We start from the raw sequence: 12,986 nt of genomic DNA, 5'->3' as shown, positions 1-12,986 counted from the left end.
ACCTTATAATCCAGCATGACGATGGCAGAGGACACGATAATAGTCGATCCGCCGGCTATATTCAAAGCTCGAGTTTGGTCAAAGTTTGGTTTTGCGGGTAAAACATCTGGAGATGGAAGGATTACTGCCAAGAAAGAGCATGTTGTATGCAGATCTGGAAGTCTCACCTGAAATACAGCGAAAATACAACAAATCTTCACCCTCACCTTTTTACACATTATCCCGAATTTTGAGGAAGCAGACTTAAAAGGGTTTTTTCAGTGATTTTGAATTCTGATAAAAGTTCTATTGAATTGTTTGTGAAAGCATTGATGTAGAAACACAACTTCCCTAGGGAAACTTCAATTTCAAATTTATTTATTTTAGATCCAGTTACACTGAACATGTTTGACTGTACATTCTTAAGCATTAAATGCTGAAATCTTAATAGACCAACAGCTTTTTAAGTGTGTGTGAATGTAACACAAGTTGTGCTGTCATTTTATCTATCTTATCTGTTCTGTTTTTCGAAATTGTAAAGTATCGGGATACGTATCGTATCGCCACCATTGTATCGTGATGATAACCGTTTCGCAGGTTCCTGGCCAATACTTTCTTGATATATCGTCTCGCCTCATTAAAACTGGTATAGGGATATATCGTCTCGCCACTTCGGCCACGATACACAGCTCTACATGTTAGACACAGTATTTGAAGCTAAAACCTTCCAAAACAACATTGTTGAGTACATTTAGCGAATTGTGTGTAGGACTCGTAACAGAATATGTACTGTTTGTATTAGGGCTGTAACGATGCATCGAACTATCGATGCATTTCAATTTTTGAGTCCCCGATGGCAATTAATCGATGGTAGAAACGAAACGATGCATCGATAGTATGTGTGACTATCGATAGTTTAGTAATTTACTTCCGTTGATAAATGCGAAGCGCAAACTACAGCAAATACTAGATTCGTTCAATTTGATTTAAAGTTACCTCTTAAACAAACTTGATCTGGGTTTCAAGTTTATTGTCAGTTATTAAAAGAGACTGAATCTACTTCAACTTGTTTTTATTTCATATAAACTATACATTCATTTGGAAAATGACTTCAAATGAGACAATTCAAGGAGAAAAAAAGACTATTGCAATAGTATTGCAATAGTTGGTTGCAATAGACTATTGCCATGGCCATAGTATGTTGCAATAAAATATTGCCATCGCAATAGTTGTTTCTTTGTCAATAGTCAACCCTACTTTGTATGCAAATTTTAAAATTTGGAAATCAAAAGTTATGGGAAAGACATTGATAATAAATGGTATGCCGCATGGTCATGTGCGTGCGAGTTGTCACATGTTTGTGTTTGACACACCGAAGTGATACTGCTATATGAAGCAGGATATATGTAAAATCTGGAACGATAAGATCCTAGACACATTCGCCAATTGGTTTAACATTGTATCATACGATGCTAACAATAGTCGTCTAATGACATGACACCAATGAGCATGGCTGCTGTCAACATGCTGAGCATTCCTGACCCACTATGGTATTTCGGGACAAGCCGAATCGATTGGGCGAATGGTGACGAATGTACGGGGACGAGTCTTCTCGGAGTTTATGGAAGGGGCGAGTGGTGACGAATGGACGGGGACGAGTCTTCTTGGAGTTTATGGAAAGGGGCGAGTGGTGACGAATGGACGGGGGACGAGTCTTCTTGGAGTTTATGGAAAGGGGCGAGTGGTGACGAATGGACGGGGGACGAGTCTTCTTGGAGTTTATGGAAAGGGGCGATTGGTGACGAATGGACGGGGGACGAGTCTTCTTGGAGTTTATGGAAAGGGGCGAGTGGTGACGAATGGACGGGGGACGAGTCTTCTTGGAGTTTATGGAAGGGGCGAGTGGTGATGAATGGACGGGGGTCGAGTTTTCTTTGAGTTTATGGAAAGGGGCAAGTGGTGACGAATGGACGGGGGACGAGTCTTCTTGGAGTTTATGGAAAGGGGCGAGTGGTGTCAAATGGACGGGGGAAGAGTCTTCTTGGAGTTTATGGAAGGGGCGAGTGGTGATGAATGGACGGGGGTCGAGTTTTCTTTGAGTTTATGGAAAGGGACGAGTGGTGACGAATGGACGGGGGACGAGTCTTCTTGGAGTTTATGGAAAGGGGCGAGTGGTGACGAATGGACGGGGACGAGTCTTCTCGGAGTTTATGGAAAGGGGTGAGTGGTGACGAATGGACGGGGACTAGTCTTCTCGGAGTTTATGGAAAGGGGCGATTGGTGACGAATGAACGGGGACTAGTCTTCTCGGAGTTTATGGAAGGGGCGAGTGGTGACGAATGAACGGGGACGAGTCTTCTTGGAGTTTATGGAAGGGGCGAGTGGTGACGAATGAATGGGGACGAGTCTTCTTGGAGTTTATGGAAAGGGGCGATTGGTGACGAATGGGTTGCTGAGGAGAGATTCGGTTACGTCACTTCCTGGTCTATGATAGCAGTTGATTCCAGGTTATTGATCACAACAGAATGGAAATAGATCATGGAATGGATAGAATGGATTATAAAAGATGTGCTAGTGGAACAGGCGATTACGTGGCAACGTTGAGGGTTTCTTTCTCTTCACATCTGTCGTCTAGTGAGATATCCGTCGGTACATCTTGCGGAATAAATGCATTCACCAGTTTCTGTAAAGATAGTTTGAACAATACAATGTAATTTGTTTCTTTTTTTGTATAGTTCAGTTAAATGGTTTACATGTATGCACGTTTTACAGTACACAAACGTATTATAATTACTTGTGTTCATTATTTGCCGAAACAGATTTAACAGGGTATAATCCCACCCCCTCACCTACACACACAAACACTCACACTCAAGTATACACACATAGATCAAAAGAATCACTTACTCACTCCATCACTCACTCACTCACTCACTCACTCATTCACTCACTCACCCAAACAACCATTCTGTTACTAACTCACTCACTCACCCAAACACCCATGCTGTCACTCACTCACTCACTCACCCAAACACCCATGCCGTCACTCACTCACTCACTCACTCAGCTGGACAATTAACTTAAGTTACCTCTTTGAATGTGTCCCCTCTGGACTTCCATACACAGTAAACCATCAGCACGGGGTGGGCACAATCATGAAGGCCGATATAAGCCAGCCAATCGCAGTTGCCCACTCAGGGTAGAAGTAAGTGCCGTATTTTGGAGGCCGGTACTCGTAGAAGGCGTACCCAAATATAATCTGGAAGTTTGAAGATAACAAAACGTGCTTATGTATTAGAAATCTGTTATAAAGGATAAAACTACTGTTTTCGATTACCAGATAATGATGAACGACTAAACGTAATTGAGAAATGGGAAGAAGAGATGTTGATCAATACAAACTGTCTTAGTACAATTACTAAACCATTCAAAACCACAGAAGACCCCAACCTAAGATGGATGTAATTCAGACTGCTTCACAGAATTCTTCCTGTAAATACCCGTTTGATCAAAATGCACATTGTTGAAAATAATCTATGTACTTTGTGTGGGGCGGAACCTGAATCAATAGTTCATCTGTTCTGGAACTGTAGAGCAAGTTTGAAGTTTTAGCAACGATTCTCACATTGGCTGGGCTTGAATCAGAAAGCGAGTGATTTGTCTTTTCTTATATTGTTAAAAAACCCTTAACCACACCACTATGTATGCTGTATACATGTAAGCTCTTAACAGGAGTAATATAAAACAATAATAATCCTGGAAGTTACGAAAAGAATACACAATTTTGACATATCAAACCCAAGTATCGCACAAACTCAGACACTCGAGATGAACATGCAGTCAAAAAAGATTGTGTCAAACTATGAGGTGTAAAAGTAAGGGTTACCTCGAGGTAAAAGCTTCGTCCCTACGTTATCTTATAGTCACAGTTGTACGGTTGTCACGAACTTCGGATAACTCGAAGTATATACGTTGGTCCATTCAACTTCTACACAACTGTGTTTAACTGTATTAAGTCTTGACTTGTTTCATAGAAACATATTGTTAGTTTAAGTGCGCTTCGGCAAATGTGAGTTTATATATACATGTAGTTTGCTGGATTTCCTAAAGCAGGAAATCCATCCCTGTGAACATTTTCATCGAGTAACCAGGCCAAGTGGGAGATAATAACTCGAAGTAATGTACTAGGTCCCTTCGACACAGCAGTGTTTGTTAGTAGTTGAATGCCTCACCACGAGAAGTCCCGGTGTAATGTACTTCATGAGGAAAGCCAGCCATTTTGGAATTCTCTGTCCGTACATCTCCTCCGTGCACTTATCCAGTCTGTGTACCCCTGTAACATAGATGTCTCGTTACGTACAGGTGTATTACAGGTGTATTCACGTGACAACAGGGGTCTTGGGGTAGCCCAGTTGTTAAAGCTCTCGCTTGTCACACCGAAGACCCGGGTTCGATTCCCCACATGGGGAAGACCATTTCTGGTAACCCCCGCCGTGTTATTGCTTGAATATTGCTAAGAGCGGCGTAAAACCCAACTCACTCACTCACAGGACAACAATGAGTTGGGTGTGTTTGTTTTGTTTCTTTCAAAGTCCTTTTTTCGGGTAGGTATAGGTCCACACGAAAGTGACATGATCACTAAATGAAATTTTCCTGGGGTCGGACTGTCATTGATCGTGCAACATTGTACCAAAACGGCGTTTGACTTTGTTTATGATAACAATCATCACTCATATTAAACCATACAATTAATCATATATTTACCAAACACCCAGGCCAGCACGATACACTCCACCACCCCAAACAGCATCACAGGGGGCACCGACGCATACCAGTCTACGAGGGTCAGTACGTAGACACCGGCCTGGAGGTAGAACATGGGAACATCAGACTTGATGCGTAACTAAAGGAAATATTTGGCATAAAAGATGGGAGTCATCATGAGCTGTAGCTGACCGTGGACATGAATGTGACGTCAAAGTCCGGTGTTCAAACCTATACAAGCTTTGTCAAAACTGCCTTTCGATGAAGTCCATTGCATGAAATATCACAACATTGACGAACCGGTTCATGATGAACTTAAGCCATAGTATAAAGTGGTATTTTATGAAAACACTCTGCCAAAGGTAACATGCAGTCAGTCTCCAAAACATACATTTCGAAAATATATTTCTCTTTTTGAAATCCAGATTTGAATGTCAGGTGGTCAGAGGAGGTGCGTTTCCATAGCAACAAGTCTGCTCGTGGAAGAACCGTTCATATTTCACATTTTCCCAGGCCGGCAGTGAAAATGATCCCCCTCCCCACTCCCCGACTTCCTGCTATGCAGGGTTAGGGTTGTACACTTATATGATGCGGACATCAACATGCTGAACATTTTGTTCTCCCTAGAGGAGTTGATATTTGTTCAGTGTTTTTGCTATCACAATCAACACTTTGACCAGTAACATTCAGTTCTTCAAAATATATATGAAGTGACAGCGTTGTTGGACAATTAAGGCACATGTTTATAATAGTAGTAAGTTGTCACTGTCACTCATGCACAGAAAAAATCAACCCTGCTGAGGAGTAGCCAATGGGGGACTAGTTGGGAACTGATGGGAATTTTTTAAAGTTTGCACTCAAACCTTACAACCAAATTCAACGTAACCCAACCTTTATTTTCAAAACATCATTGAAATAAACAACAATAAGTAAGAAATACACCAAACACTTAAAACAGACACCAACTGGACAAAGCAACACAGTCCCTCAATGACGTCATGACAGCCTCATTTCTTCCTACCTGGGTGGTATAAGGAAGAGCGAGGAGGAAGCAAGGAAGAAACACGATCGGGAGAAGAAGCCACCGACGCTTGGCCAGTGACGGAAATTGGTCAGCTATCGTCTCCTGGGTGATCTCTAAACTCGGAACCTGCAAAAAAAGATTTGGGATTTTTAAAAATATTTGAGAGAGTGTGTATTATTCTACGCCGGTTATAGCAATATTTCCGCATTTTCACGGAGGGGGACACACGATATTTGCTTCATATCTTGTACCCACATGGGTAATCTAACCAGAAGACCTTCGGCGTGACGAGCGACTGCGATAAATTCCAGTAACTATTCTAGCGGGGGACACCGGAAATGGGCTTCACACATTGTACCCCTGTGGGGAACCAAACCCGGATCTCCAGCGTGACGAGCGAACGCTTTAACCACTAGGTTACCCACCGCCCAAATGCAAGTTTGGTTGCAAGGAAGCGTATAAAGTATTGAACATTCAAACTGTTAAGGGTGCACAATTCATGCTTCGTAGTTAGGCTAAGAATTTATTCTGTCGCTCTCTTACGATTAATATCGGATTTTTGACCACACATTCCTGCACGATGACAAAGCATGATATGTCATCGTAGCTTTTACAAAATTTGAAAACATTCCATCATCAAATATACTCCTCGAAGTTTCCTATGGATCATGTTTTTGTGATGTAAACTCCATCACATCACTCAACAATCTAGTTAAAATATATCGGTACACCTTGATCTGGTTACGAGGTGCTTGAACACCTGTGTTTCGGCGTGTTTAGATGTTATTTGACGAAATCCATGAAATCTATCCCGGGGTGCACTGATGATTGCGACAGCTGTATGCACTAACGCCCTCTGGGGATCAAAAGGTTGTTCACGACACAACATGCATGCTTGAAACTGGATCAACACAACCACTCGCTAGTGACGTCTTTTGTATCAGAAAAACTGTGACAAGCAGAGCATGGACACAGACCTTTGGATCATCCACCAGCTACTCACATGGAAAACTGTTTTCTCAATTTTGCTACAAGACGTCATCCGACTATCGTCAGTACGTATCACTGATGAGTCAAGACACTGTCTCGTCTCTACGGGTCGTTGAGCCCGACAGTAGCGTACACAAGGAGAACTATTTTAAGATTGCAATGTTACCACTATTGGGGGACAGGCAGGTGGTATGAGTCACAATATGGGGGTATATGTGTGCGTTTGTTGTTTAACGCCGCACTCAGCATTATTCCAGTTTTATGACGGAATATGTGACGGTCTGTAAATAATCGTGTCTGGACCAGACAATCTAGTGATCAATGTAGTGAGCACCTATCTACGTCATTACTTGAATGGGATCGGTAGAGATGGTGGAACCTAATCATTGTGACCTACAGCTGGACACTATGGCTATGGCGCTACGTGGATGTGGTTGTGATTTGATTTCATCCTCATACATGACGATGCACGATGTCATATAAGTTTTTCCAAATTTCCAAATTCCCCGGTCAACAGGCTTCGAGCATATGTGGCACAAGCCTCAGATCCCCCCTCTCACTACGCCCTATCGTTCCGGCAATTACGGGAACTCGGCAACGCTCTTATTGAAGAGTAGAACAGTCTCCCCTTTGTAACTAACTATCCAGACATCCCTCCTTTTTGGGAGTATTGCACCAGCAGGCTGTTATCACATCATGTAGATCACATATTCGTTTTCAGGGTACAATAAATGTGTTTCCGTGATTCATTCACTTATCTGTTTTGTTCTGATACTATTATTGTGACGGATTGTCTAAAATACAATAGGTAACATGTTACTTGGCAGTGTGTTACCCAAGACACTTGACTCTTGTTAATTAAACTGCCATGCAATATTACATTGACGTACTGCTATCATAAGTTGTGATCCTCAGCACATTTTGAGCTGTATAAAATAATTAATTTCGGCGCTGTGAACCTCTCTAAAAAGCGGTTAAAAGTGGTATAACCATTACAGGTGAATCGCCATATTAAGCAACGATCCGCACTGGACGGGAACGCTGACAATAATCAAAGGAACAGCTGATCCGTTTGGTCGCCTCGTACGACAAGCACAGGTTGCTAGGTTTCACTTCCAGCTATGAATCCAGATAGTCTGATAATGATTTGCAAAGAACAGCTAAATATACCGTCGTATCAAGGCCCAATGTCATCATGGTCATGAAAACCAGCACGGACCATAACTGGGACAGGGGGAGATAAGTCACGGCTTCCGGTAACACAGAGAACGCCAGATTAAGACCTGAAGTCGAAAATGAAATTGGTTCATCAGCATATATATGTCTCACACTGAAGCTATACTTAATGCATAGATAGCATTTATCTTCACAAGCTGGCCACGATAGAGTACGTGATCGCGACACTGTCTGTTCGATTTTTAGAAATTTACACACAGTGATGGAAGTTGACTTGAATCTCACCCACGGGTCTTTTGACTTAAAAGTTCGACACATTACAAGTCTCGGAGTTTGAAACATTTATTAACATGTGTCGGCATACTAGTTAGTATTTAAAACTACATGGCAGTGGTCTGTAAATAATCGAGTCTGGAGCAGACAGTCCAGTGTACAACATCATAAACATCGATCTACACAATTGGGACACGATGATATGTGTCAACCAAGTCAGTGAGCCTGATCACCCGACCCGATATCCTGTTCTTGTTACAACAAGCATGGTTGCTGAAGATCAATTCTAACCCTGATCTTCACAGGTCGACATAGAGACACTCGGGTGGATTCTTTGTAAGTAGAAGTGGTACAAGATACAGAAACACAAACTTTAGTTCAGATAAAATAGAATCGTGGCGATTATCTCCTCTTAATAATGACGTTCCTGCCTCGTGTGTGTTCGCGCACCTGTGTGACTACTTGTCCAGACTTATGCCGAACTCTTAGTCATTGTCCACTGAGGTACCATGTGACAGTTTACTGTTGAAATTATTGTTCAATTTCCTGCTACCTGAAGACTGGAAATTGTCCATTTTGGACCCGGTCACGTGCGCCATGTGCCCCAACACCGTGAAGATGGACAGTCCACAGAAGATGGTGATCAGGGGGTCCACGATACACAGAACCATCGCCACTCTAGGAATTGGGAAAACAATATTCAAAGAAGGCCTACAGAAACGTTATGATTCAACACAGCACCACCACACAGCACCACCACAACCATACACCTCCACATACCACCAAACACACAACTACCACTCACACCACCACAACCATACATCACCACATGCCACCACTCACCATCACACACTACCATCACCACCACACAACACCATTTACCACAACCACCACCACCACCACCACCACACATACAAACACTAAGACCACCACACACTAACACAACCACCACCACACACAACCACCAACACCATACACATCCAACAGCACACCCACACTACCACCACCACCACATACTCCAACAACCACAACAAACTACTACCACCACCGCCAAAACCACACTACCACCACCACCACCACCACCATACACTACCACCAAAAACCACACACTACCACCATAACCACAACCACCACCACACACTACCACCACCACACTCACCACACACTACCACCACCACCACCACCACACCACTACCACCACCACTCACCACCACTCACCACCACCACCACCACCACACCACCACCACTACAACCACCACCACCACACCACCACCACACCACCACCACCACACTACCACCACCACACACCGACACCACACACTACCACTACCACACACGACCACCTACACACTACCATGACCACCACCACACACCACCATACTACCACCACCACCACTCACCACCACCACACACTACCACTATAACCACCACAACACACCACCACCACAACCACACACTACCACCACCACCACCACCACACCACACTACACACCACCACTACAACACCACCACACCACCACACACTACCACTACCACCACCTCACCACCACACACACACTACCACCACTACCACCACCACCACCACACACTACCACCACCACCACTACCACCACCTCACACTACCACCACACACCAACCACCACACCACCACACACTACCACTATACCACACCACCACACACCACACTACTACTACACCACTACATACATACACACATTACTCCACCACACACCACACCACCACTGCTCACTACCACCACCACACACTTTCACCACCACACACTACCACCACACACTACCACCACCTTCACCACACCACACACTACCACCACAACCACTACCACCACACACACTAACACCACACACTACTACCACTACCACCACACCAACACACACTACCACCACACACACACTACCACCACCACTACCACAATTACTTACTCACACACTACACACCACTTAACCACATACACACTACACACTACTACCACTACACACACCACACACACTACACTACACCACTACTCACATACACCACTCCACCACTACACACCACTACACTACTCACCACCACCAACATACACTACCACCACCACTACTACTCACAATTTCACCACCACCACACTCAATTATACTAACACTACCACCACCACCACACACACACTACCACCACTACACACTACTACACACCACCACCACATCTCACCACCACCACACCACCACCACACCACTAACACACACTACCACTAACACACTACTACTACCACCACACACACTACTCACTCACACACCACTACCACACACTACCACACACCACCACCACCACACACACACTACCACCACACTACCACACTACTACACACTACTACTCACACACTTACTACACACTACCACCACTACAACACATACTACCACCACCACCACACTACACTACACACACTAACACCACAATACTACTTACACCACATACACACTACACCACTACACACTACCACCACCACCACACACTACCACCACAACACACTACTACCACTAACACACTACACACTACTACACACTACCACCACCACTACCACCAACACTACTACCACCACCACACACTACACCACACACTACCACTACTCAACACACTACCACCACTACCACTACACAACATACTACCACACACTACCACTACCACTACCACACACATACCACTACCACTACCACACACTCACTACTACCACTACCACCTAACACCACTACTACTACCACACTACCACTACCACTTTCTACCACTACTCACACCTATAACTACATACCACTACTACTACTACACTACACACCACCCACACACTACACACTACACACACTACTACAATACACTACACACTTAACCACAATACTACAACACCAACTACTAACACCACTACCACTTACATACTACTTACCACATACTACAACCAATCACCACACACTACTACCACACAACCACACACACAATTACCACCTCACCACTACTCACCACACACTACCACCACCACCTACACCACCACCACACACTACTACTACATAACCACCACTACCACCACACACACTACCACACACACACACACACTACTACTACACACTACTACTAACACACTACTACACACCACCACCACACACTACCACAACATACTACCACCACCACACACTACACTACCACCACCTTACCACACACTACCACACACTACTACACCACTACCACCACACACTACTACTACTACCACACATACTACCACACAACCATACAACTACCACACTACTACTACACACTACCACCACAACACACACACACACTACCACCACACTACACTACTACCACACACCACCATACCACAACCACCACACACTACCACCATAACCACCACTACCACACTCACACCACACACTCCACTACCACACTACCACCACACACTACCACCACACATAACTACCTACACCACTACTACTACCACCACACACATACCACCACACACTTCACCACCACTTCTACCACCACACACTTCTACCACCACTACCACACACACTACCACCAACCACCACACACACACCACATACACTTTTACCACTACTCACACCACACACCACAACTCACCACCACACTTTCTACTACTACACACCACCACCACACACACCACTACTCACCACCACACCACATACCTACTACTACACTAACCAACAACTACACACTACCACTACACACTACCTCACCTATAACTACCTACAACAACTACACACTCACACTACTACTACCACCACACACACCACTGCCACTCACTACACTACTACCACCACCACACTACCACCACTACCACACACCACACTTTCTACTACACCTATAACTACCACACCAAACACCACACACTTCTACCACAACACAACACTACACACTACACACTACTACCACCACTACCACTACACACTACTACCACTACCACTACCACCACCTTACTACACTACCACCACCACAACCACACACTACACTACTCATACACACACCACCACACACTACACACCACCACTCACTACCACTACTACTACTACACCACCACCACCACTACTACTACCACCACCTACCACTACTCACTATATGACTACCATATATGACTAATCCACTACTACACACTACTACCACTACACTACTACTACTACACACCACTACTCACTACCACCACTCACAACACCACCACACACTACCACCATAACTACATTTCACCACTACACACTACTACCACTACCACTCTACACACTTCTACACACACTACCAAACACCACTCACTCACACACTACACTACTACCACACACACTACCACCACCACTACTACTACCATAACCACAACCAACTACATTACTTCACCACCACAACACTTCTACCACCACACTACTACTCACATATGACCCACACACACTACTACCACCACTACACCACTACTACCACCACTACACCTCACCACACACTACCACACTACTACCACCATAACACACTCACCACCACCACAAACACTACCACAACACTACACACACTACCACCACCACAACTACCACACTACACTACCACCACTACAACAACACACACACCACCACCACCACTACCACCACCACTACACACCACCACATACCACCACCACCACACTACCTACAACCACACATAACCACTACCACCACTACCACACTTACTACTCACTACTACCACTCACCACACTACAACCCCACACTACTACCATAACCACTACCACAACCACACACACTACCACCAC

The 12,986-nt window shown here is 44.4% G+C and overlaps 1 protein-coding gene across 1 annotated transcript in view; it reads right to left on the bottom strand.

The window, feature by feature from the left end:
• Nucleotides 1-1,530: 1,530 nt before the first annotated feature.
• LOC124253157 (sodium- and chloride-dependent glycine transporter 2-like) overlaps nt 1,531-12,986 on the bottom strand; it is a 55,634-nt gene continuing 44,178 nt past the window's right edge. The window contains exons 7-13 of the mRNA XM_046686874.1: nt 8,760-8,884; nt 7,928-8,040; nt 5,765-5,893; nt 4,744-4,843; nt 4,212-4,312; nt 3,069-3,238; nt 1,531-2,662 (exon numbers count right to left, since the gene is read on the bottom strand). Coding sequence (XP_046542830.1) covers nt 3,113-3,238; nt 4,212-4,312; nt 4,744-4,843; nt 5,765-5,893; nt 7,928-8,040; nt 8,760-8,884 — 694 coding nt within the window. The 3' untranslated portion in view covers nt 1,531-2,662; nt 3,069-3,112. The remainder of the gene's footprint in view (nt 2,663-3,068; nt 3,239-4,211; nt 4,313-4,743; nt 4,844-5,764; nt 5,894-7,927; nt 8,041-8,759; nt 8,885-12,986) is intronic.

The sequence above is a fragment of the Haliotis rubra genome, unplaced genomic scaffold (genome assembly GCF_003918875.1).
Source record: "Haliotis rubra isolate DU_JTF1 unplaced genomic scaffold, ASM391887v1 Scf533, whole genome shotgun sequence".
Taxonomy (NCBI): domain Eukaryota; kingdom Metazoa; phylum Mollusca; class Gastropoda; order Lepetellida; family Haliotidae; genus Haliotis; species Haliotis rubra.
This window is presented reverse-complemented; position numbering and strand designations above follow the sequence as displayed.